Genomic DNA, 27231 nt, shown 5'->3' on the forward strand with positions numbered 1-27231 from the left:
AAACTCCAGAAACAGTCAGAATAACAGTCATAAAGAGTTGTTTTGGTAATGTTATTATTATTATCCTGTCAAATGTATGCGCGTGAAAATCTATGAGGTACTGCGCATGCGCAGAGCAGGAACTCATTATCCTGTGGAGAGTGTTGAGCTTCTCCGGTGTGTTCACGGTGGTAGAAAGAAACCGGCTGTGTTTTGTGAACTAGGAGACTGTGGATCATGTGCTATTCAGAAGAAAGATGACAAACTGAGGGTGAGATGTCTCGACTTTAGCTTCGTCCGGATCGGGAATCGTTGACGTTTAAAGTCTTCATGATTTCAGTTAAGGGGTTATGAAACTGTTAATTTACTGTACATTGTACAAATTACCATGGTAATTGCACTCATAGGCACACATTTATAAAAACACAAGGTGAAATAACTCAAAACGTATTCGAAATATATTCAGCATTGCCACTGTGTCTTTACAAAAACATGTATAATTTTTTCGAGCATTGTGCTTCGTTTGGTTTATGTAGTTACAGTTGTGTGCAGAACATTGCACATGCGCAGTGTGAGGCTCACGTCACGTACAGGGAGTTATGTTGGGAGAGAGCACGTGCGTACGTTTCTGACGCACGTTCTCGTGTTTCTACCTGAAGAAGGTGTCTGTTTAAATGAACTGACTGTTTGTGAGCTGCTGGAGGAATCAGCTCGTATGTATGCAGGTGTGTGTTAGCTTACCGATACTTTTATACTGAAGGAAAATGTAGACTGTATTATTAAAATGTATTATTTAGAGAAAATATGACCCACTTATTAAACAAACATATCCTTTATAAGTTTATATTGATACCTTTTTATTTTAGAGACACGCAAAAAAACTGTCAATATTGTACCGGTATTGTTTTTATAACCCCACCTCAAAAGAGAATATAAATGATATCAGTTAACCTATATATTTTTTAAATGTAAATACAATTTTTAAAATAAAATTGTTCTGAAAAAAAATAAAAAAATTTGAAACACCAGATTGAAAATCACTATAAATAAGGTCTTAATTACACTTCCCACTACATCATATATATAGAAAGCATGGCCTGGCTAATTTTGTGAAGAGAAAAAAAACATGATACGACATATTATAAATGCAGTTATCAACCACTTGTGTAAAAGACCCTCACTTTGGAGAACTGTGCTGGTGAATAAGTGGAGTAATACTGGTGCATATCTGCGATAAAGTTATCCTATATTCAATAATCACTGGATAAGATAATTATTTATTATCAGCTGGCCAGTTTGTCAGTCAGGCGATACAATCATGTGATTCTACTGAGTGCTCCATTGTCCTGCAGGTTTGAGCACATTTCATTCAACAAGCAGTTTGTTCTTCTTCTTTACCTATTACAGCACATAGATATACAGCTAAGAGTATATGAAACGTTTCATATGAAATCAGTCCTTTCAGACACGGAAACAAAGGTTTAACTGTGAGCACAAAGAATCTGAGTAATAGCACCATGTTTACAGTTACATTTGAGGAAATAAAAAAATCGGTATGCAGAAGTGAAACAGAGTTATTTATTTTCTATTCAACATTTTAAATCCTTGTACAGTTATAGCAGCTACAGGTCAACTGAAAGAGCATGAAACAGTTTTTCCTTTTATAAGTAAGTCAGTTAGTCACATTGAAGAAGAGGCGTTCTAACCAGGAAATAACGCGACAACTTCTCCTGATAATGTGCAGCACTGTCAGCTCACAGAGAGACTACAATAGCTGCGTGCTGGAGAGAATGAGGCGTCTTGTGCTCCCTCGTTGCCTCTTGCTGTGTACTTGATTTGCATAAAGTTCCCAGTCCTTCAGGCAGCGGTGGGCCACAGGAACTTTTTTGGTTCTGGGGTCCTTTGGTTGAAACGGGCCGGCATGTGCATTTGTAAAGTGGTTTTATTGTTGCACTAGCATCAGGACTTTTAAAGAAATCATCTCATGACTGCGTTCACGACGACTACCTGCAGAAATTACTATTTAAAAAACCCCCAAAAAACACACAGTCGTACACACAAACAATCTGGTGATGTGTTTTACTTTCACTGATCCATAAAACAGTCATTGTCAGAGTTCACCTCTCACCTATATCTGCCTCTCAAATACAGGCCGTGATGGTAAGCAGCAGAGTCACACTTCAGTGACACAACTGTGCAAACCTGTTGGCCTGTGGGGAGTTAATCATTATCGTCGTCGACAACTGCAGAGAGGATCTGAGTGCTGAGCTGCCTCTAAAGGAGAGGCATCACCTGCTCGTATGCTTCGCTCCCCTAATCTGCCGCTCTCACTCTTTTTTCCACCCTCTGCTTTTGTTTTATTTTCGCAGCTGAATCTCCGCGGGACATGACCAAGGCTGGGCCCAAAGCGGAGGGCCGGGGCGATGAAGCAGAGGGTCCAGATGGAGGCTGGGGCTGGGTGCTGGTCGGCGCCCTCTTCGTCAGCACCAGCCTGGTGTTTGGCCTGATGCGGAGCCTGGGGATCTTCTTTGTGGAGTTTGTTCAGTACTTCGAGGAGAGCGCTCAGGCCATCTCGTGGATCTCTTCCACTGGGCTGGCAGCTCAGCAGTTCTTCAGTGAGTCCAAGTAGGAATGTGTTTTTCTGTAATTGTGGCGAAAACAAGCCGATGTAATGCTGTTATTCTGGTACAAAACACAGACGGAGATATAACAGAGAGAGAGAGAGAGAGAGAGTCTTTAAAGCATGCTACACATTAACACTTTAACAAGCAGCAGCCTGTCACTCATTATAAACGCATAAACACACAAATATTTCTCATATTTTCACATCATTCCCAAATACGACTGTCTGTGTTCTTAGACAAAAATGTGTTCAATACAACTCATTTAGCGTTTGAGCATCTACATGATGCAAAGCATGTTTCGATGGTGACCTGGGACAACCTCACGCAGAAATATTGTGCATGTTCTGTTTAGCTTTCCATGTTTTTTAAAAACCAGGAAGTGGCTCCAGGTTCAGGTACGAAGTGTTGAAACAGAGTGAGGCAGATTTGGTGTTTTTTAGCGTCTTCATAAAAAGTCCCAAACAGTCAGTTTTCTCGCTAGCTAGAATTAGCTCTTAGTCGAATCCACTCAAGGGCAATTAGCGCACAGGCCACACACGTGCAGTTACTCATTGGTTGCTGTAGAGATGTTCCCTTCTGGATACCCGGCTGTTGACACTGAATTTTTTGAGACATCGAATTTTTTTACATTGAATTTTTTGACACATTTTTTTGAGACATAGAATTGAAAAATTTAAAAAAAAATCATAGGCAAAAAAAATTCAGTGCTAGAAATTCAATGGGTTTAAAAATTCAAAGTCTGATTTCGAGGCAAAAAAAAAAAAAGATCAGTGGTAAAAATTCGATGCAGAAAAATTCAGTGCTAAAAATTCCAAATCTGATGGCACAGATTTACTTCCATAAAGGTAAGGCTGATCCGGTGTATTCAGTCGTCAAGTGGAAAGCGAAGAAAGCGAAGATATCAAGTCTGTTTTCACTTCCTCTGTAGTTCCTGGAGAGCTTCGTGAAGAAGTCAGGACTAATGGAGCCGTGTGTTTTTGCAGGTCCTTTGGGTGCAGCGCTGTGCAACGCTTACGATGCTCGGGTGGTGGTGATGACGGGAGGCTGTCTCGCCGGACTCGGCCTCATACTCGCCTCTCAGGCCACCTGTCTGGCTCACCTCTACCTCACCATGGGTGTCATATCAGGTAACAGTGTCCCTCTTCACCCAGTTAACATAGTTTACCTTCACTGCCGCTCGATCTCCATTTCCCGTCCCGTCCAGGTCTGGGATGGGGGCTCGTCTTCACCCCCATGGTGGCTACAGTCATGGCGAGCTTCACCCGCAGACGCACCCTGGCTTTGGGGCTGGCCTTCTCGAGCATCGGCCTCTCCTCCTTCGCTTTCAACCCGCTCTTTCAGCTGCTCATCGAGATGTACGCTTGGCGAGGGGCCCTGCTGATTCTGGGGGCGCTCAGCCTTAACATTGTGCCCTGCGGCGCCCTCATACGACCACGGCAACGCTCAAAAGCAGCCAAAAAGGTGCGAAAAAAACTCCACCATCAACACTGAGTTTTAAAATGTTTTTTTTTTTCCAATCCTTGTTTTTTATCGTTATATAGTTTTGTTGTTTGGCGGAATAAAGACCTGACATTAAAACGAGCCCTTCCTTTAGATTACAATGAAGTAAATGCTAAGGAGAGTTTTGGTGGGTTTTTATCCCTGCACATGTCCTAAAGCTTTATTGATACATGATTTTATTATGGGTAAACGGGGATGATGATTTGTGAAGGGAAGCTCAGCATTTCCGTCTGTTTCCTCCCTTTAGATGGCTTCAGAGTCCAAGTCCTCCCATGCTTCCTTGCTGCACCGAGTCTCCTCCCACCTGGAGCTGTCGCTGCTCTTCGAGAGGCCGTACATCACCTACACGTTAGCCATCACGCTTCTCAACGTCGGCTACTTTGTGCCTTATTTCCACCTCGTCGCCCACAGCCGTCAAGCCGGCTTCTCCGAGTACCAGGCGGCGTTCATCATGTCGGCCGCCGGCGCCACCGACATCCTGGGCCGCGTCGCGTCCGGCTGGTTCGCCGACCTCGGCCACTTCCGGCTCATTCATTTACTGAGCGTGTGGACAACACTGGCGGGAGTTTTCATCATCCTGCTTCCTGTCAGCTCCCTGTCCGGGTCTTACTCGGCTCTCATGTCGATCAGCCTCCTGTACGGCTTCTGCTCCGGGGCGCTGACCTCGCTGGTGTTCGCCGTGGTGCCGATGATTGCGGGTGTGGAGCGTGTGATGGGGGGTCTCGCTTTGCTGCAGCTCATCGAGAGCGGGGCCGGACTGCTCGGGGCCCCTCTGTCAGGTATGAACACTTTAAGCAGCAAGTGTACGATGATGTATCCCATGAAGGTCAGTGTAAGGTCGTGACCTAAATCCATCCCTAAACAAACGTTCACAACGTGAGGCTCAAGTAGTCAAACATTAATGTGAGGGATCAGGGTCAGGCAGCTGTCTTACTCCACCTTTTGTTTTGTTTAGAAGGGCAACCATTACCACACCTTACATAACCACAGCTTCAAAAAAACATACAGTCACAGAACGACCTTTAAAGGGTCTAAACCTTTTGTGTTATCACTCAGTAAGTAAAGTCTCCGTTTTATTTGCCAAGCTTTTAAGATACAGTGTTTGAGTGAGGCCTCGTCCACACGTAGGCGGTTGAAGATACGGCTTTTTGGTGCACACGTTTCAGGTCACCTTTTGGGAAAACTCCTCCTCGGGGGTTAACATTTTCAGAACCTCTGTTTAAGGTGATTATGTGCAGACGGGGGGGGAAAACAGAGCTCTGGGTTTGAAACGGCACACCGTGATCCTCCGTTTCACGTCATTGCGCGACGACCAGTGCTCCCGAAGGCAGCCCTAACCCTAACCCTGAGCCGTGGGAGTGGGTTTGACCTTTTCATGTGGACAAATGTTTATGAGAACTTAACGTGGAGAAAAAGCTGGAACTGCCCACGTGTGGACGAGGCCTTTAGTTGATTCGGCTTCCTGAGGGAGGAAGTGCTTTTCTGACCTGGAGTCCACTTGAGTTAAAAAAAAAACTTGAAGCCGAGAACAAGTGTTGTTTTTCACTGCTCGGTTTCAACAACATGCTCCGAGCTGCTTGTGATTTTGTCCCACACTTGTTGCTTCACCCTGATCACGTTTCTCTGACAAACTCCTCAAACACATCTAGGTCACTCTATGTGAAGAGTTACTTCAAACCGAGTGACATGGAACAAAAAATATGATGCAATATGTTGAGCAGCTTCTTCGAATAGAGCCATCTTTACCTCTGTGTTTCCAGATCGCTGCACGTTTACCAACAGCTCAGACTTTTTACAGTCTGAAAGCAGCTTCTCTGTCACCAAGTAAAAAAACATCCAGCTCAGCTGAAGTTTATGAGAACTCACTCACATCATGCTGTACAACTGTCAGAGTAACAGTTGGACCAGTGAGGCTTCATAGACTTTGTTGTTTGTCCCAAACAGAGTCCGAAATTCTCCTTTGACGAGGCTCAAACAACAAACAAAACTTACACTCACACAATCCAGAATCCAAAAGGTGCTGAAACAAAACGCCACCGAGCACCCTTCCTCTAAATCCCTCCATGTGTGGTGATGTCACATCGGTCAGTGAAGCCCTCCAGTCCAAACACTGGCTGCTCTCCAGTCTGATTGACAGACTGTTATAACAATCAGCTATTTGCTCGGCTGCTAGGCTGTATGTACTAAACAACAGTAATCTGGGAGAACTCTGTGGGTGAATAGTGTGGTCTGAAGGAGTCATAACACTTCTTTCGTAGATAGCATTAATCCAGCCTTTATGGTTCATTCTCACTCTGGTCCACTTTCACAGGGTTTCTGAAGGACGTCACAGGTAACTACATGGCTTCCTTCATCATGGCCGGCAGTTTCCCCATCCTCGCTACTCTGACCATGGCCACTCTGCCTCACTATTTCTCCCGCGAAGATCCGCCCGCTCCTCAAAAACAGTCGCATGACGGCAATGCGAAGAGTTTACACCCAGAGACGGAGCAGATGAACAGTTTGCCTTCGGACACGGGTCACTGAGGAGCTCCGTCAGATGGAGAATGAGACTCGTATGAGCTGCGGGACTGAGGGATGAAGGACTGAAGAAACCTTCAGTTTATATGCTGCTGCACGTGTGTGCGTTCATACCTCACTGACCCAGAGCACAACCAGCAGAAAGGGGCCATTCTTTGTTAAAGTCCGTATCCGCCAAAGAGTGAAACATGTCATGTATGTAAACGTGTGGTTGCTGAACATGCACAGTCATGTGGCACGCAGGAAGAGATACTTGATAATGTAATTATATGATGAAGTTTCTGGACACTTGATGCAGGAACAATCTAGTCTAGTTCTTGGTTTGTCATATGAAGGTAATAATGTGATTCTGCTGCTGTTAGACCGAGAAGTGTATTACAATCATGCACATACTGGAGTCATCTTAAATGTTTGCTTTCTTTGTTGTGTATGTACACAAACAAAAGGTGGACCGACCTGCTGCTCAAATGTTCCTATGTGAGGCAGTGAAAAAAAGAATTGAAAAGGAAAGAACTAAAAAAATATGCACAGAGGACGGTGTCTTCTAAATGATAACCAGCGTCCTCTACAACCTCAGGTTAAGATACATGACTTGGCATACATTAGCATTTTTAGCATTTTAGCTAATGTTTTTCCAAGACAATTTGTAAAAAAAAAAAAAAATCACTCTTTTCCCCACTGTATGATTTATAGAGATGTATAAGTTACAGCATCGTCACACTCGAACCAATGATTTATCAAGTCCACACTTTGTCTATCAGCGCATTTTCCGATCAAATCACTTTGTAGTTTTTTTAAACAACCAACCTCAGTGTGTTGTAATCAGAGATGATTAGCTAAGTGAACTCTCTGGTCACTGTGACCTGCAGCTGTACCTGGCAGGCTGACCTACCTTATTCTAACTTTATTGCTCTGGCAGACTGTAAGCAGTCGAGCGCCAATAAAAACCAACTTCTCATTTTTTTTGTAACCAGCACTTTGGGAATCAAACCTCAACACTTTGCGTCTTAAATCCACCACTCACATTTCCAGTCTGCTACATCATACTTCATTTGTTTTAATGTGATGTTTTGTTCTCAATCTTAAATAAACAAGCGTCTAAAATTAACCCTTCATGTCACGTTATCTTATGAGAGCTGAATCAGAAGCAATAACTGAAGGTGCAAACTCTATCACTAAATGCTGTCGCCCTCTGCTGGGGACAGCAGCACAGTACACTATGATTAACCGTCTAGACTTGTCATTACTGTTCAAAGATTCGCAAACACTGAAAGTTGTCGTGTTTTTGATGTTTATTTGATCTTGAAAACACATTTCAAGTACCTTACATAGTATCACAAAAAAATCATCCCAAAGGTAAAAAAAAAAAAAAGTAAAAATCTGACTCTTTGCCTCACTCATGTCCATTTCCAACATGTTCACTTCTCTATCATGTGACAAAAAATGTAAAATGTTAAAAAAAAAAAACAGCGCCATTTTGGCTCAAAAAGTTCAGATTTAATTAAGAAAGGTTGGCAGAGGGTTGCTGCTCATAAAGACGCCTCATGTTTCTCTTGTGAAACTTGGTCCCTCTCAGACGCGATTGTTCTGCTCTGACGTGTTTGCACAAAGAATTCTCTGTTTGGAGGGTTCGTCCTCTCTGAAGTCAACACCAGCTGAGCGATGACTGAACATGTGGCAGGTGGCCAGGGATAAACCATGTGTGTTTGTGTCTGCATGTGTGTGTGTGTGTGTTTAAAAAAATTGGGGATGTGGACAGCGGCGCCGATGGCTAAGTTTTGGGGTCTGCACTGCGGCGTTTGAGTTTCTCGGGGTTGTTTGAGGCCATGTGTGAAAAGTCTCGGAAGATGTCGTGGTAGGTATCGTCACCTGAAAGAGAAAAAGAAGACTATAAAAAGCTTGAAGCGCACTTTCAAATCATCGTCATCTCTTGATATGAACTCTTTGCTTTCTTCCTGAGCACATCGTCCGTTTTAAATGACACACATCTGCGCTTAACTTCCAACATCTGTCCCCAAAGGCAACAACATTTTTAAGAGGACAGTTTAAATAGCTGAGAGAAAAAAAAGAAAAAAAAAATCCACCAATTACTTCCCGAAACACATTTTTAAAGTCCTAGCCCTAAAGCGAGGAAGCATGCAACTCGAATGAACACACACACACACACACACACACACACAAGCATAAAGGCACGCACATGCACTTTACCTCTGAGTGTGCAGTAGGTGGCACACTGCACAAGCAGATGAGACCAGCCGGACGTCTCAGCACGGCAGAAGGCAAAGAAGACGGACACAATGAGAGAAGCACAGCACAGTCAAATACTGACCAGCAGTTGTTTGGAGCAGACAAAAGCGTCACATTTTCCATTCCTTCATGAGCGAAGTGTAAACCGAGCACAGATAGCCTTGTGATCTACTCAAAAGGACAGTCATGAAAGAATGGATTTTGCAGCTTTAAAAAAAGAAAAAAAAAAGGAGACAAACGCAAACAAAAAACCCCCCGCTGCTGCTAACCTCAAGCTCAAGGGCTCCTGGGAAGGACATTCTCATAAATACACACAAACAGAGAACTTTTCACATAACACCCAACGTGTAACAGAGTTCAAACTGAGTCACTATTCACAGAATAGCCTTGAGAAGCAAACCAAACACTGAGTTTAGCTTACATAACCGGACTGAAAAGACCGTCAAAGACATTAAAAACCCAGAACACTGTGCAAACTGTATATAAAAATACCCAATATGTACAAAACAGCCCTAAAAAAGGTCTTTTATACAGACATTCTCTTAAAACTCAGTGTGACAATATCCCCCACATGTTATATTTACAAGAGAAGTGGAGATGATGTGGGGTTGAAAGTGCAGCATGATGTGTGTTTGTGGTTCAAAGTGCGATAATGTCCTTCACATACTGTCCCTTTTTCGTTTTCAAGATATTGATCATCTTCTACGTCGTGGTACCCTGTGACCCAAGACTTGGCTCAAACGTTCTCAGCCGCGGTCGCTACTAATCTTTGAAATGATGACGCATGTTTCCCTGACTGACATGTGGAGCGGCCGGGATTATCTCTCCGCAGATGCTGCAGATAAATAAGCGTCACATGACGCTGCGAAACCAGCTATTTCTGCTGCTGCACAACGTCACGAAACATCTCACTTAAAAACAATCAGTCTCTTGTGCCGGGATGATTTTAATCTCACTAATCATTCTGACCCCCCAGAGCCCAGCCACTGATGTGATTCTTTATAGCCTGCAGGCTCTTCCTCGTATGGGCCAGCCCCCCTCCAGTCCCGCCCAATAAGACCCCGGATCCCTGAGCCCCTGTGTGACCTGATTGGCCAAACGCTCCGTCCATCTCCCTCATTTCCTTGTTCATCTTGGCGATCCGGAGCCTGAAACGAGAGAAGGTCGATAAGAAAAGCCGCCGTTGTAAACGTGTTCATGTGACCCCTGAAAAAGTTTTGTTTGTCGCCCGTAAACGCTCACAAAGTGACGATGTCGGCGTTGGCGGCGTCCACGGCGATAGTGATGGGATCTTTCTGGTTCTTGTCTCTGGCGTTGTAGTCGGCGCCTCGCTTCAAGAAGAGACAGACCAACCTGGGACGACACAAAGTTGGATGAGTACACGTGTACACTGTGACAAAGCATGCAAACGTCATGAACAAAACATGATGGATTGACTCCACTGCAAGCTGATTTCACTTTTACCCTCTACATGTCTTTTTACAATAATCATGGAATCCATCCAAAAACTGGCGGAGTCACAATAAATTTTAGTATTGATTTAAAGAGCAATGACCCAATATCAGTGATGCAAATTGAAAATACTTCTCCCAAGTCTTCGGCTTGAACAGGTGCTTCTTATTTTTTTTCCCCACAGCACGTTGAAGTGAGTGACTGTTCCTCTCCTTCGTTACAGCTGCAGACTCTGTGATATCCGCTGATATCGTTTTATAGTTCAAAGCATCAACGAAACATCGTACTGTTGTGAAACGGGATTTACAGCCCAGTCCATCGTGAGTATGCGGCTGTTTGCATCTCAAAGACCATTTTTTTGTAAATGAAATTTATGTGGAAACAAAGGGGAATTTTTTTTCTGCTCAATTAAGTTCATTTTGGGTTCTTTTACTTTCTAAAATAGACCCTTTCAAGAAACAGAGTCCAGATGCTTCATCATCTCTAACTTAGTCTTCAGTGAGTCTTTGTTCGTGATGGGACTGTAAACAAGGTTACGCTCCACACTTGTGTTTCAAAGTAGTTTGCAATCTGATCCTGGCCGGGCAGGATTAGATCCAGACTCTGCCTGGACTTTCTGATGGAAGAAGAACAGGTAGGACTCAGAGAAACAACGGTCTGCAGGTTATCTGTTTTTTTTTTTTCTTTCTGCGTGTCAGACCTGGGCCCATTTGGAAAACATTACTTTCTGCTGTAAATCTACAGCGACCAACTTGCTTTGAAATGAAACCAGCAACTATAAATCACACCAGCAGCAGAGAGAAGCTTAGAGGGGAAAAAAAAAAAAAAAAAAAGAAGCTCTCAAGTCGAGCAACTTTGTGACTCTTTTGTATTTTGTCCCAATTCATCACTCCCCTTGTGCTGAAACGTCCCAGCACAAACAACCCTGCACTGTCATTAAAAGGAGACAGAGTGGATCTGTTGAGCTGGGTTGATGGCTCTGGGCACCGTGCCCGAAGGCTTAAGTAGATTTTCTTTGAGTGTGTTGGTTAAGTACTGACTTCATATTTCCTGACCGAGCAATTCTGCACGAGATGCCAACCCTTTGTCACCCAGTAATGCTGTTCGAGTAATTCTGTTTGCACTTGTTTGTGTATCTTCTCATTTCATCTGGTTTGTAGCATCTGATCGGTCGTTCTTATTGGCCAGATTTATCACCTGGTGTGAAGGTTGTGATGGTGATGGCCTTAAAGAAACATCCCGTTTTTTTTCATCTACCTTTTGTTAGCACCGTTTCATGTGAGTGATCAGACAGTTTAATGGAAACAGTGGGTTTTTTTCCTATGCTGCTGTAAAGCATGTGTGAGGGTTTGTCCTACCCAGTGTGGCCGAGGATGGTGGCGTGGTGAAGTGGTCCCCTCCCGTTGCTGTCCACCTGGTTGACGTTCGCCCCGTTCTGCAGCAGGAACTCACAGGCGGCCAGAGCGTTCTGGTGGACACACGAGTGCATTTCAGATAACATGTTTTACTACCATCCTGTATAATAAACAGGTCAACGGAGGAAGGCAACACACATAACAAACAAATTAAGAGTTGTTTAGCCGCCGGCTATGAAAGTTGAATGGAAAGGATCACATTCAAAAAGGTGAATGAAAAGCTCTCCTCACAGCGGAGACGGCCTGTATGAGCGGCGTGCTGGACTCCTCGGCAGCATTGACCCAGTTGACGTTGGCCCCGTGGGCCAAAGCGTCGGCCATGACGGGGAAAATCTGCAGAGCTGCCGAGCGGTACAGCAAAGCCCCCGGGTGAAGGCCGCTCAGATCCTCCTCCTCCTCCTCGTCTTCGGCTGAAGAGAACAGAGAGGTTGATTTGTATCCTCTCGTTTAACAGTTTTTTTCCACTTTGTTGATAATCCATTATTTGAACACCTGTTTGTATTCAGTGCGTTTTCTCTCACCTTTGTGGATATCTGTGTTGTTCTTTTGGACGATGTCACTGGGGCTCAACCCTGAAGAGAGGAACAAAGAGACACACTGGATCGTCACACTGCTGTAACTCATACACAGCTGAGGACAGCTGTGGATTCACACCTTCAGCTTGAAGCGTGACATCGACATCAGCAGGAACAAGTGAGTGACTATTTGGACAACAAGTTATGAGACTTTAAAAAAGCCTCCGTCTCAGGAGTGTCTACCTGTGACTCGAGGCAGAGTGGCTCGGTTTGGTTTGGGTTTGAGCGGCGGCCGCTGCACGGTGCGGTCCTGTGTGACCGCACGGTTCCTCCTCGCACTGGACCGTCGCAGCAGGGGGTTCTTTCCAGTCTCAGGAAGCTTCTGGATGAACTTCTTTTCCACGTACTTTGAACGGATCCATGATTCCTTATCTCCTCTGAAGGAAGGAAGGAAGGAAGAAAGGAAGGAAGAAAGGAAGAAAGGAAGAAAGGAAGGAAGGAAGGAAGGAAGAAAGAAAGAATCACTTTTACTCATTAAACATGAATAAATAGGAAGGAGCCGACATGCTGGTTTCACTTGTGCTCAGCTGGACTCAACAGCTTGTGCAGCTGTGAAACAAAAAAAAAAAGCTAACACATGCCCCTGAGGCCCCTGAGCTTCTTTTAATGAACTCATAAATTCAGATAACAACTCTTTCAGGACTTTAAATGCCTCTTCTCTTAACTATTTAATTATTCTGCAAAATAAAAATCAATCTATCGAAATGTGAAGGCCCGTGGAAGACAAGAGTGAAGCTCACACTGCACGAAGGATGCAGCCTCACAGCGAGTTTCCGGAGGACGTTTTAGTCACGATGATAAGCATTTGTATTTACTACCTGTCAAACTTCCTGTCTGCTGTGACACAACTCACAGGAGAGAAGAGGAAGTGAAAAAATGATTGTACAGAGAGTAGAAAGAGGCGAATGAAATCCTCTGTAAAAACTGCAGCGCTATCATCGAGGTCAAATCTGTCTAAAAGATTGACCTCGATATATATATATATATATATATATATATATATATATATATATCTCAAAGTTACATATTTATTCGGATGTTTGGGGTAAATTCCGCCGATCAATCAATGCAGTTAATGTATTCGGTCTGAAAGGGATTAACTTTCAGTTAAGTATTACACTTCCATCATGTTAGGCGGCCTGCAGTCGATTTTGCAGAGATAGAAGTCTTCTCTAGAGATTCTGGGTGTACCCACATTGTCCATAATGCAACCCAAGAGCATCTTGTTCTGGACCGTGCTTCCTTTCTTCCTGACTCCTGTGATTAAGTAAGACTCCACTGATGACATCATCTGGGTCCCTGCGCCCACACACAACTTTGAATAAAGACTTGGTTTTAAGCGAGTGTGCACACAGCCTCGTAGTTTCAAAAGAGAAGCCGGTGCAGAAGCGCCGTCAATCTGCTTTATTTTGAAAGGCCAGCAGAGGGAGACACAAAATAACTCTTATTGTGTGAAACCAGATGAGAAGATCAGACCACTTTGAACTTGATGTGTGATGATATTACACATTTTCCTCGTCATATTAGGTTCTGAACGGCTTGTTTTCAGCCTTCTCCAAAAGAGCAAATGTTCATTTGGTAAGTGATGGTCCACATATTGGTAAATTAGGGCGTGCTTTATGGCATGGCTACATGTAATTGATAAGTTGCCTCCATTGGGACCATGTGAACCAGGATAGAGACATAACAATGCTTACCCATCTAGTCATTCAACTATGACTGTTGGTACCTGGGACTGGAGGAATTGGGCTTCTTGATGGTGATCTCATCAATCCTGGCCTCGTAGATCCTGTTGATCACCGTGTTTCCTAATTCGCACATCAACTGAAAGAAACAAGGAAATAGGAACAATAAGAACTAGTTTGGAGAATTCCTTTTTAAGTTGCCTTTTATATAATGCATTGCGTAATCAGTACACCCAGTGGAGCTCTTTGTTTTTGTAATAACACGGTAATGTAGTTAACAGGTTAAATACCTTAATGAGCTCAGGCTCCCAGGAGTCCAGAGTGAGGGAGCGTACTTTGGAGAAATGGACTCCCAAGCTCCTGTTAAAAGGAGAAAAACATTAAAGCTTACAATCTGAGTGTGTGTGTGTGTTTCAGCTTGTGTGTGTGTGTGTGTGTGTGTGTGTGTGTGTGTGTGTTTCAGCTCTTGTGTGTGTGTGTGCGTACCTGTGTATCCCAGAGCAGATGATACATAGAGTGATGCCCAGGTTGATGGAGGCCCAATCAGGACCGGGCTCCCCGCAGTCGCAGCACTGCTTGTTTCCTGGGATCGCCTGAACCTCCTCCAACGCCTTGCAGCCTGTGCTCTCCTGATCCACACCTCCTCCGCCTCCACCCCCGCTTCCTCCCAAAGTGCCCACCGACATGGAGCTGCAACGCTGTCTCTGAAAACCATGCACACATTCACGCACACACACCAAAGCAGAAATGAGGAGACACACAATGACAAGTTCTCCTGTATCTCCTCTGATTACACTACCAATGAAACAACATGCACAGTATCTGTTGTTTTCTGTGTATGTACGTGTGTGTGTGGGTCTCACTGGGCTGTGGTGGTCCTCTCTGTGCTCCTGAAAGGCCGAGGCGATGCTGTTTTGGACGGCACTGATCCATGCCTGCTGCTGCCTGTCTGAGTCTGCCTGCAACAAACAACACCTACACAAAAACACACACACACGAAACACACACACACACACACACACACACACACAACACCCACTCAAAATTAACATTGACATTTTCTCAAAACTCCCTTCCCTCATCTTCGGCATGACGCTCCTCACTCAGTACCTCACACACACACACACACACACACTCTCTTACTTTGACGGGGAGACCACTTCAAAGCAGAACCGTCTTTCGTTTTCACTGCTGGGCTTCACCGTGCAGAGACGCAAGTCCTCCACCACAACTGTGGGCTGGTCCTGAGAGAGATGCAGCCAGTGCATGTTATGATGCACGTTCAAGTAATTCTTTTTAAAACGCTTTACGTAGTTTGTTCGGTCTTTGAATAGGACTTTAAGGGGTTATAGTTTTTTTAAGTTTAAAAAAACTATTTTAAACATACCTTGAATTTCTTCTGATACACCAGCTGATTTTTTTGAATTGAAAACCAACGCCTGGGGTAAAGAAAACAACACAAACAGGCATAAAGTAAAGAAAGGACAGGTATGAGGCATAGCAGACATGTCAATGGGTAAATTTATACCTGCTCCACGTCTTGAAGGCGTTGCTGGCTCGTTTATAGAGGTATCCCTCCATGGCGATCCCGTTAGCTGCGTCAGCATTAAAATCCATGATGGAGTCATCGTAGGACACATCCTGGAAATATTCAAGAAGTCATGTTGTGTAACTAAAACGGCTGAGGACAGCAGCTTTTCTTTTATTGTGGGTTATACTAAATGATCTGGGAGAAGTTTAAAATGTGACATCAGATGTTGATTTCGGTGGATATTTGACCTTCTTCTTGATTGCGGCGTGTCTTTGCTCCATGTCCCTCTTCTCCCGAGCAGAGTTCAGGACAAACTGTGTGTGCTGTCGGAACAGAAATACATGCAGAGGTGAGTTATCCTTTAGACACAACTACTGATGTTTATACAGATTATTATTATTGTTCTTTAAGAACTCCTAGGTTTTCTTTGGGATACCATCATGAGCAGTTTCACAGAACTTTATCTATAATCTTTATCTTGAACCTTTGGGATACATGCTCCTTTATTTGGCAGGAATGGTAAAAACCTTTGTAGCCAAAGAAAAAAATGCTTCAATTTATTTTACTCAGGTTATGAGGAACAGGAAGTGTTGAGCCAAATAGACACCAGCAGGCTATTTATGAGCTCTCTCTTATTTTGACTGATCTGTTATCATGTGAAGAGTAGAGAAATCTTGATACTCAAACAAAGAGTTTTAGAAATTAAGACTTTCTGCAACTCTCCTACCACAACAGCTACTTGAAAGGTTATAAGGAAAACACTTGTAAAAAAGCTTTAATTGTTCCTGACTAATTCATCTCTGACAAATTGACTTAGACAGAAGTAGAGAGAGGTGTACGAGTTCAGGGTCGTTTGCTCTTCAGGAAACACAACTGAGGAAAAGTTCAACCTCTTCCTACATCCTGTGCCAAGCTGAGAGACAACAAAGCTGTTTTTTTAACAGAGAGGCTGTTCAGTGTTGTATTCCTTATTCTGTCCCTCACTTTGGCTTCTTCTCTTCCTTATTATTTCCTGTTGAAACAGGAAGAGTGGTGTTGTGGTGTGATTTGGCAAGTGAATGCTGACAAATTAATTTCCTGTTTTAAAAACGGACTAAAATATAACTGCCAAAGTTAATTCTGCAAAAGGGCTCACTCGTCTTGACAGCCACGGACCAACACGCACAAACGCACACACTCAAACACACACACCGAGCCATTTGAAATGCTTCCTGTCGTTGCTGAGATTTCCTGTCAATCTTGTGACTCCTCTTGCTCTGCAGCCAAGAACTCATATGATGCCTTTTTTTTAAAAAAACCAACAACAACATTTTAGGTCCTTTTATTGAACAGTCTGTCCTAACAGCACGCAAAGTGCGCGAACATCAGCGAGAAAATAAGTGACTACTCTGGTTTCCTCCTAACTGCCTGCGAGCAACGAGGAAGCAAGGGGCTCTACAAGACACTGAAAACCTCTCTTTGATCCCTCAGCACAGCTCGTCAGGTTGCTGTACGTAGCGTAGTGGTAGCCTACACTAATAACCTGAAATCCACGTCCATGATTATAATGTTGAACTTTGACTCGTGTTTTTTTTTTTAGCACACAAAAATCTGTTCACGTTGAAAATGTCCTTACACAAATATAGACTTTTTGAAAATATTTTCTTTCTCATAAAATCTTTAAAAAAACATTTTGAAATCTGCATCGGGGTCATCCTCTCTTTAACTTCTATCACTCACTGTTGAAGCAGAGTTACACCCCCTCCTCTGATCAGAGCTGCTCAAGCAGATCAACCAATCAGAGGAGATCACCCGTCGACTCAGCCTTAAGAAGCCGATTGGTGTCTTCACTCAGCGGCTGCTAGAGACTCAGACTGCTCTCATTGGCATTTTCCGTCCGCCTCAATGTGTACTATTCTACTTCAATACATTACTTTACCAACAACAGCTTGTTCTTTACATTACTTTTTTCCCAAATGAGCTGGGTCGACAAGTTCTGCTTGTTTCCCTGTCCAAAGCATTTTTTTTTTCATTGAGAAATTTCTAGAGGGGAGGGAATAACGATCAGACTTTTCTCTAAAAAGTCACTGATGAGAGAAAGTTAAAAAAAAAAGTGCAACAAAACACACTTCTTCCTTTGCCTACAATATTAAACCTCCACAGGGTGTGGGGACTATAATAGGTATGGACTTGTTTTGGCCTCTACAATGCATTAAAGGTTACGCTGACGTGGGCAAGAGTTCTTTAGAATGCAAAAACACTGCATCAGCAATGACATGACAAACTTAGAATTTCATCAAACAGTTTCTTTGTTTGCAATAGCAGCTTGGTATCTTGACCTTTGACCTTTTATGTCTATTTTAGTTCATGCTTTTTTCATTTTCAAACAAATAATTCTTGTGTCCCAGGTTTTAGAAGTTATGTAGCCTAAGCAGTTGGCAACATAATTTAAACGCTGTTGTAAGATGAGCCCATTAGATCTGTTACCATTAGCAAGAGTCAGGCGAGTAGATCAATACCACCCTCAAGTCTGTAAGCTAACCATGCAGCCAGCGCTAAGGTGACAAGCCCAGCCTCGCTTAAAGACTGGAAACAGCTGGAAAAAATGTATCCTGCTCTTTTCCAAAGTGTGACACTCGCAGCACTTCTTACATTCAATAATCTATAACTGCTATCCATAAAAATCTGAATAACACTAGGTTTGCTGTTTCCTCCAGTTTTCACTCCCTTAGCTACGCTAAGCTAATGAAATCCCCATTCTAGTACCCATAAAGACTTGAGAGTGGTTCTTAATTTTTCATCTAATACTACAATAACTGTCAGCAAAAAAACAAAAAAGAATATCTCTTTATTCTTCAGGCATCTATATTCATTTTCTTAGACTTTAACAGCGCACTCGCTCAAAGCTAATGTCAAGTGTCTTTATCCTGACCAACAGAGATTTGTTTAGCCATAACTTGCTCTTATCACATACAGTCATTGATGGCTGTGTTTTTATTTCACATGATTGCCACAAGATTTGCAGTACAAATACATGTTTTAACAAAGTAAACAAGATCAGTCAGCCCCTAATAAGCAGCAGTTACCTCATCATTCAGCTTGCGTCGATACTCGTCCAGCTCAGACAGAGACTGATGGCCGTGATGGAAGAACTGGGCCTGGGCCTCCATCAGGGACAACATCTGATATAAAGAATGAGAGAGCGTTTCTAACAAACTAATCCATTATAAATACACTTTTAATGATGCAGACACAGCAATTACCAAAAGAAACAAAATAAACTCAAAGTAGGTCAACATGAACTCACTGCCATCACAATGTCCGTTTTCTTCTTCGCCTCAATGACGTTAATCTGAAACAAAAGGAAGCAGTGGTTAGAGACAGCCCTCATGTCTCCACAACCCCTGAGTCTCCAAAAAAAGCCTCACTGGAGTGGCCACTGGCCAACCTGTGGGAGCCACAACCACAAGTCTGGAGAGAAGCCCTAGGGCAAACCTGTTATCATACAAAACAGCCGGAGCGCAACAGTAATCAGACGTTCCAGGCTGATTCAGATCGCTGGGTTCACTGGTTTAGAGACTGGTTTTCTCTGTAGGTTTCTCCTTCAGGGCTTTAAAAAGTTTGGACCGTGGCGTTAAGTGTGCTGCAAAATCTTTGTCCTTTTTTGACTTATTATCTTTGTTGGTGTTCACATTTATGCAGTGTTCGTTGAAATGGACCCTGTATAATCTGGTTTGCATGCAGATATAATATTCAGGTAACAGGGACACATTAAGAGTAACAAACAACAGTCAAGTACAAAGAAATTAGCCAGAATACACACAAAGAGAGTAGGACAATAAACAGATGAAAACAAAAACAGCACCAGATCAAGCTCAAAAATAGAAACACTACAATCTTCCTGTCCACTGAAATGAAAGTGAAGATGCAGACCGCTTGAAGTAATGGGACATTCCCTTTTTCTTACCTCAAGGACATAATCCAGCGCCTCAGACCGAAACGTCCTGCGTGCGTTAAGCAGAGCGTTGCTCGCCTCCTCCTGTTCGTGTGGTTTACCTCGAGGGGCCTGAGCGTTCTTCACTAGCGCCCCCTCCAGGCATTCACTGCTGCGCTCAAACTCCTTTCGCACATCCTTAAAACGGCGAACATCTCTGAAAAGCAGGATGTAAAAAAAAAAAAAAAGAGATGACGTTACTGATACCTTGAGCATTTAACCCTCACAGGTGTTTAATATATAAGTAAAAGGAAAGACTAAAGATAGATACTGGAGGATGCATTTCAAGTAGTATTGGTTTTATCAGCTACTTTAAAAAAATAATTAACAATTGTTAAAAGTGTGAAAATAGTTTCTACATTATTAAACTGCAGATTAAAGAAAGAAATATATCTGCCAATATATCGGTCGATACTGAATTTTATCCTCTCCCTAATATCAATATTCTTATCGGCCCCAAAAAATCCATATCGATCAGCCCCTAAATATGATACATTTTAACTACAGGACTGTTAGTTGGGTGCACTGTAAATATAGTTGTTGTCATGTCATGTTTTATTTATTTTGTATGTGTTCTTTTTGCAGCGTGATATCGTTAAATCCAGTTTTAAAAACATGATTATCTTCTGTGCTCTCTTAATAACCACAGTCAGGATGTGTCACAGGCTAAAAATCCAGATTATCACTTTTGTCACACGCTTTGAGACATCCTCTCTCTTGTAATCCCTCACATTATGAGAGCAGACCGCATGACAAACTACACGGGGAAAGGAAATGAAGGACCACAAGCCCCTAATATGTGTTTGTGTGTGTACTGAGAAAGAAGGGGAGGGACTCAGTCTGAAGACTGCAGCTAAGTGTAGGAATAATACCAGGGTGAAAAACTAAATGAAACAAACAGTAAAGGCCAAAAAAAAACAGCACACTCACTCTTTGACAAAGTTCTGCAGCTTCGTTTTGACTGACTTCTGTGTTGTCTCAATCACTTCCTATAAAGTGAAGAAAAGAACAGGGACAGGTCTATCAGAGCGAGCACAGATAACTGTTAAATGTCAAAGTGTCAGCATTGTTTTTAAACATACTGCAACCTGATAAGTGGCATGACTGTGAATTAAGATTAGGGTGCAAAAACAGTAAATCAGAGGCAGACAGACAGACAGACTCACCCCCTGTGCCTCCAAGATGATAGACAGCTTCTTGGAAAATTTTTCCAAACACTCCTGCGGGACACAGACATCAGAGATTAGACTGAAGTTATGAAAGAAAATCCCTTGTTGCTCTTTGGCTGCTGAGTTTTAACTAGCTAGTTGCTAACAATGTTTGCTAGCCAGTTGCAGAAGTGAACAATGGGCTTTTGTAGCATGTTTGTGTTTGTGTTTGTGTGTGTGTGTGTGTGTGTGTGTGTGTGTGTGTGTGTGTGTGTGTGTGTGTGTGTGTGTGTGTGTGTGTGTGTGTGTGTGAGATGGTGTGTAGGGGGGAGGGGAAGGTGAAAGTGAACCAAAATAGTAACAATGTGGACTTTAAATACCAAATAATGTCAAACTTCTTTTTCCAAATAAGCCAAACTGTATATTTTCACTATACGCACTACGTGGACTCCCTAAGTGGACATTCATTGTGGACCTTAAATCCCAAAGGATGAGCTGTCAAGACTGTGAATTATAAGTCAGACTGCAACTTTTAAATTAATGAAATGACTCCAGTAGCTTACAGATGTACTTTAAAAGTTAAATCCATGGGTGCAAACATTTCAACAGGAGCCTATAAATAACCATTATATGATTACATTTGCCACTGTGCCACTCTCACCTCCATCATGTTCTCCCCGGAGCAGTTCTGTCCGAGCTCCCGCAGGCCGGTGACGAAGCTCTTGCTTGTCTGGCAGTAGAGTTTGCCCGCCTCCAGCATGGCCTGGCATTGTTTCACAAGCTGGATGACAAAGACATGCAGTCAGATTCCTGCTGGAGACTCAAGGAGGCACACTTGAAGTGACTAACAGCCGGTTATAACCAGTATGAATAATTAAACGTAATGAGGAGTAATTCCAGGAGTCCTCACATTAGGACAATAAAACAGCCAGAGCCGGACGTTATTCTAATCGGGTATGCTGAATAAAGCCTCCAGCTTCTGGTAAACACTGTCTGGAGTCACTGGTAAACACTGTCATTAAAATGAACTGTAGCCAGAACCGTACTGGAACTTATGGGTTACATTTGAAGTTCAGGGTTTTTTACATCACCAATATTTTTTATTTTGACATAAACACACATTTATACGTTAATAACAAATACAACAACATTTGAAAGAGTAGGACTTATTTTTAGAGGTAATTTCAAGTAAAATATGCATTTTAGCTTACTGTAGATGCGTTAGCTTAGTCACATGTATGCCATCAGTTGCCTTTTACCATTCACTTGTTATGGAGAAACATAATCGTTATTTTTTAATCACATTACTAAAAATGTATAAACATTTTTCCAAAATGTTGATTTCTTTGCTCTGTTTTTGTTCTACATTAACAATTGACAAAAGTTTTTAATCTTATTAGTCGCTAAATGTCTACTTAAAGGCATCTATCTGCGAGCAAAGCTAGCTAGCCAATGTTAGCCTCGAGTGAGGTTTTATTTGGAGAGTTTTGAATTGGAAATGAGTAAAAGAGAAACTGTGAAAGTGAACCTTAATGTTGGTGTAGTGTGCTGCATTGTGTATTCTAGTTTTAAAGTTTCACATACAGCCGAGCATGTGATCATTCTCTGCGGGTTTCCAACAAGAAAAATAATCTACTGTTATGACATTCTGTCCTCTGATTTGATTTGATATTGTGTCATGTGTAAGCATGCTATCATAACAAAGCAAAGGGAACAGATAGGGTCACTTAAATTACTAAATAACATGTCCAGACGTCCTACAAACAGACATTTAAACATTTCTTTCAGTCAGTTGAGAAGCAACAGAGAAACATGAGCTGAGGGCCTTAAACCCAGTTCGTCAAGATTTTCTAAATCCCTTCATCTCCCTGCAGCTGAACACACTGTGCTTTACAGGGACAGTTCAAGAAACCAGTTTTAACTAAGACTAAGATTTCTACTTAATGTCCATGTTTTTTTAACAGACCATATAGAGTGAAAGCATTTTTGACGTTTGCTGGCAATCACAAAGAAACAGAAAAGCAACATGTGACCTCTCTGATCGATGAATAGATCTGAAACACAAACATCCAATCAGAAAGTATCCATTACTGTATCAATGCAGAACAAACGTTAGATATCTATGTTTCAAGACAATAGGATGGGGAAGCACAACCTGCTGCTACTTCCTGCTTACTGTCAGGTAAAAAAAACCCTCAACCACCACTGCCAGCCTCTCACTTCACCTCTTCTTCACATGACACCTGTCCCTTTGTACGCATGTGCATAATGTGTGTGCATGTGCAGGAACCAGCAGCGACGCAGTGCGGTTTTATGAAAGTGTGTGTAGATGCACGTCTCTCACCTTTTCTAATCGCGTCTCAAGTTCACTCACATCACTTTGGACCAACTCGATTTCAGCTCTGAAACACACAAAATACACTTTTATACTTCTGGTAAAGCACTCACTGCTGGATTACCTCACATTAAATATACATGTAAATATTGTTCAATTAGATTTGGGGGTTTTTTCCAGCTACTTTTGGGAACTTTTGATCTTGAGACAAAACAACATTTGACATGGTGCACTGTAACAGTGAGCTTGTAGCTTGGGCCTTCTTGCAAGTATTGAGGCTGTAAAAGCAAACACCAGCATACTTGTTGCTCAGTAATGTATTAATACACTTTGTTCTGAGGCCAAGAGCTGACCCCCTCTACGTTGTCTTACACATACGAACAAAGAAGTCCTCTGCATGGATAGTTTGTTGGTTTTCGGCCTAACAGTATCTTTCGTTTCTGTTCACCCTAACTGTTCAAACACGTGGTTTCCGCTGCCTTCCACCAACAGTACAGAGATACAGAGAGACAGTAAGAGAGAGAGGAAGACAAAAAAAAGAGATGAGGCTGAGCGAAGAGAGTCGAGGAGGGCCTGAACAGACAGCAACTGTTTGTTTTTGTGGTTTGTTTGTGTCTGAGGTCATGTCCTCTTGAAATATGACCAAATGACAAGAGGAGAGCTTGGGAAGCAGCAACATGAGGACACAGCAGAGGAAGTTAAAGTATTTTGTAATTAAACAGATGTTTTCTCTTCATTTTCATCTGAATAAAATGCCACGTTTTTTTTTTTTTTTTTTTTTAGATACACGCGAAAGAGGGCCAGAAAGAAAATGAAGACAGAGCTGAGGCTGAGCTGAGGCTGAGTTTCCGCCGTGGTTCTCCCCACAGACAACACACTTCCTGTCTCTCCTGTTGATCACCTCAGCACATCTCGCCTCACTTCCTGTTACCCTCCTACCTCATTGTTACCAAGCAACAGGAGGCAGCACATTTTGAGTGGCTGTCCCGAGCTGCTTATTCTCTTCTTCTCCTCTGCTTTTCTTGTTGTTCTGTTTATATCACAGAGTGTTTTATAAATAAGAACAACAAATCTGCATCTCCTCCTGCTGGAGGAATTGAAGCCAAAAGTCCAGGGCAACAGGTGCTGACATTTTGCACAACTTCCTTTTATGTGCTGCGTTTCCATCTGCAATGTAAACACCATCATTTCTTGGTCTATATATGGGAGTAGAGCGCCTAACTATTAAGTCTCTGTTCAATCGTAGAATGTAAGTTACAAAGCAGCTAACACTGACTATCTGACAACGGACTCACTGACTGACTATCATCGTATTATCGCTGTCAGATGGGAGGGGTTGGTGGGGGGTCTCCTGAAGAAAGATGCAACATAAAAATGAAACAGCATGGAAGTGGTGAACGAAGCAACGGAGTCACAACGCTATAATGAGAATATATTTGCCTTCATATCAGTGCTACATGTAGTTCAACAAAAGAGGGGATAAGAACATGCTGGCGAATAGAAAATGTAACACAGCCGTTTAGTTACATGCACTCTGTGCACCAGTCACAGGATATAAACGCCACAACCCCAGTCTGAGGGGGAAATAACTGTTCACACACACACACACAGCTCCTCCGGCAAATATCAGGAGTTTTTTCTGCAAGTGCGAAAGCACGACGTGATGCAGATTTATGAAAAGTCAAGCTTTGTCAGGTCGCTCCCCAGAGTGTAAAAAAGCAACTTTTAAATGGTTTTGTTTGTTGCCTCGAGGTCTGATCGATCACTTCTGATGCATTTCAGGTAGTCAGGAAATCGAACACTAACCAGCACTTTTATGCATACAGGATATCTGTTCATAGATACAGATCTACATGCTTATGAATCTATCTATAGAGATTCTGTAAAGTTGAATGTTAGGGTTGTACACATTTCCTTCTCTACGCTGCTAATCTGGGAAGAATGCCGCAGTAGCGACATTTATCAACAGAGCTGAACTTCGAAGAAAATGTATTCCTGGACTTGACCACATGTAAACTATTATGATGAGAACAACGTTTAAGAAAATCTATTAATTTAAAGCTAACTCAATGTTCAAACTGTTAACATGGAGGATGGCTGGGTTTATGGCCTGTGCTGCAGCCAGTCTAAAGGAGGAGCGCCAAATCTTTTGGCTTCACTTTTTGTGCTCTTGTACGCTCCATTTTAACGTCCAAAGCAGTTTTTCCCTCATCTTCCGTTTTCCTTCTTGGTATTCTCTGTTTAACTGTGTTTATGACTTGTTCCTCCCTCTCCCTCTTTCCTTCCTGACACAAGACCTTAGCTCTGTATCTGCCACAACTCAAACTTTCCACCACTGCACAGGCCTCATACACTCAAAGAGAGAGGGAGAAAGGAGGGGAGGCTGAGGGATTTGAAACATGCCAAATCAGCTGGTAGAGACGACACCAGTGGCTGTGACTCAGGCAGGACGCCAAATACTGTCCGGGCACACCCAATTGCTGCCATGCTCTCCCTCTCAGCTGCTTGCAAAACCAATCTAGAGACACTTCCCTTTTCATTAGGACACCACATGTTGACTGTGTGTTGAAAGAAAAATTATTTGTTACTCTGTCTAACTTAGAGCTACTCTGACAGCGCACTTTATAACTTTAAAGGCTCAAATCAGGTTTTAGGCCTAAAGGTTCTCAAATGAGCTCTTCTAAACATGTGCATGGTGTCAATAAAGTTTTTAAAAAACAATATTTTACAAAAGCGGGAGCCTAATTTAAGCATGACTATAACTAGAACATTATGTTTTTAATTCCTATCTAAACTTCCTGTACAGATATCAAACTACAGACATCTAGATGTGTGTGTTTAGCCCTACAGGCCTGCATGCATCCTCTTCATTGAACCTGTAGACTAACAGTGGTGTGACATGGTTTGACCTCAGACCCAGAAAAACTGATAAAAGACACCAAATGCTTGAAAGTTATTACTCTGATGTCTTTAAAGCAACTAAAATAGATTTCATGAAACATAAGAAATACATACACACACACAGCCTATCTGTTGCTTTTTAAAAGATTTAGGTTATTACAGCTCCAGGAAGGAACTAAACACTTTTTCGTTGCATTTTTCAGCTGGAAGTCTTACAGGTGAAAGTCTTACCTGAATCGAGGAGAGTCTTTCAAACACTCCTCAAAGTCCAGCTTGACAGTCATCTCTCCGCGAAGATGTTCAGAACACTGTTAAACTGTGTTTCTCTGAATCCTTTATTCAAGTGGACAGCAGACCTCGAAAGACAACACTGTTTGTCAAGTCTTCCTCAGTTTTGACGCTTCACACCGGCAGCTCGGCTCATTCTTGGAGTCGGACGGTTCTTTCTTTCTTTCACTGGTATACTTTGTATTCCTCCCACAGCTCCTCCTGTCCACTTGTCCTCTGTTTAAAGGACACCGTGTGCCTCAAGTGAGCCTCCTGTGTCTCATCCGAGCCTGAAGGCGACCTGCCACCGCTTCTGAATGAACTCAGGGGGGTGTCAGCGGCGTTAGTACCATTTTATCCGGGAAATCAAACGCAACAGGTTGAGGAGAGTATCTTGAAAAGTTTTCTCTGGAGTAAAGTGTCCTTACTGAGCGCTGTTCGTATTCCCAAAAGACAGAATGAGATGACAGCGGAGGAATTGGATGTTTCTTCCCCAGGGTGCCGATTGGAGTACTTCTCTCTCTCTCTCTCTCTCTCTCTCTCTCTCTCTCTCTCTCTCTCTCTCTCTCTCTCTCTCTCTCTCTCTCTCTCTCTCTCTCTCTCTCTCTCTCTCTCTCTCTCTCTCTCTCTCTCTCTCTCTCTCTCTGTCCTCCACACACACACGATGCCGAAACCACCCCCAATGTGTCACATCACATTACTTCCGGGTTTCTTACCCATGACAAATTGTGGTTTTATGTTTTGAAGTACCAAAGAGTGGTTAACTTACACTGTAAAGCCCTTTATGTATACTCTACACTAAGTCTGCCCAATTATTAAAATATGTAGCCTGCTTCAATCACCTTTAATCTCACCCTTATATTTAATGTTGAACTCTGTATCATTTAGTTGAATGTGTGGATATTTCCCTCCCACATTCGCTTTCTTCAGTTGTTTTTCGTGTACTGTGAGAAACTGAAGCAGCTTTACGCTTCTCATGACGAAAGAGAGACTGGGTGTGTATTCTTGTCTGGCAACCTTGGCTTATTTGAGGTGGGAAGAAGGCTGGTTATAATCGCACCCTCTGTTAATGAAGCCAA

General features: G+C 42.7%; 2 protein-coding genes across 4 annotated transcripts; one reads left to right on the forward strand and one right to left on the reverse strand.

Moving 5' to 3' along the window:
• Nucleotides 1–121: 121 nt before the first annotated feature.
• On the forward strand, nt 122–7482 carry slc16a13 (solute carrier family 16 member 13). 2 transcript variants are annotated; one of them, XM_079371086.1, is made up of 6 exons: nt 122–250; nt 2349–2594; nt 3587–3730; nt 3808–4064; nt 4351–4882; nt 6415–7482. In XM_079371086.1, the coding sequence occupies exons 2-6, from the start codon at nt 2366–2368 to the stop codon at nt 6627–6629; spliced, it is 1377 nt and encodes a 458-aa protein (XP_079227212.1). In that variant the 5' UTR covers nt 122–250; nt 2349–2365; the 3' UTR covers nt 6630–7482. The 2 variants fall into 2 exon arrangements, with proteins under 2 accessions (XP_079227212.1, XP_079227211.1); XM_079371085.1 differs by lacking the exon at nt 122–250 and adding an exon at nt 598–704.
• A 415-nt stretch (nt 7483–7897) lies between these two features.
• Nucleotides 7898–26830, reverse strand: acap1 (ArfGAP with coiled-coil, ankyrin repeat and PH domains 1). Of its 2 annotated transcripts, none has more exons than XR_013781476.1 (23): nt 26117–26825; nt 22994–23051; nt 21311–21430; nt 20668–20721; nt 20432–20490; nt 19475–19658; nt 18815–18859; nt 18594–18689; nt 15777–15851; nt 15526–15638; nt 15385–15436; nt 15141–15241; nt 14861–14972; nt 14484–14701; nt 14288–14357; nt 14042–14136; nt 12496–12689; nt 12259–12309; nt 11969–12147; nt 11681–11790; nt 10113–10223; nt 8832–10018; nt 7898–8492 (listed from the first exon to the last, which is right to left on the reverse strand). XR_013781476.1 is itself a non-coding variant. In XM_079371083.1 (23 exons), the coding sequence occupies exons 1-23, from the start codon at nt 26167–26169 to the stop codon at nt 8395–8397; spliced, it is 2310 nt and encodes a 769-aa protein (XP_079227209.1). In that variant the 5' UTR covers nt 26170–26830; the 3' UTR covers nt 7898–8394. The 2 variants fall into 2 exon arrangements, 1 of the variants encoding a protein (XP_079227209.1); XM_079371083.1 differs by having other exon boundaries at nt 9957–10018; nt 26117–26830.
• Nucleotides 26831–27231: the final 401 nt, after the last annotated feature.

The sequence above is a fragment of the Symphodus melops genome, assembly GCF_947650265.1.
Source record: "Symphodus melops genome assembly, chromosome: 20".
Lineage (NCBI taxonomy): Eukaryota > Metazoa > Chordata > Actinopteri > Labriformes > Labridae > Symphodus > Symphodus melops.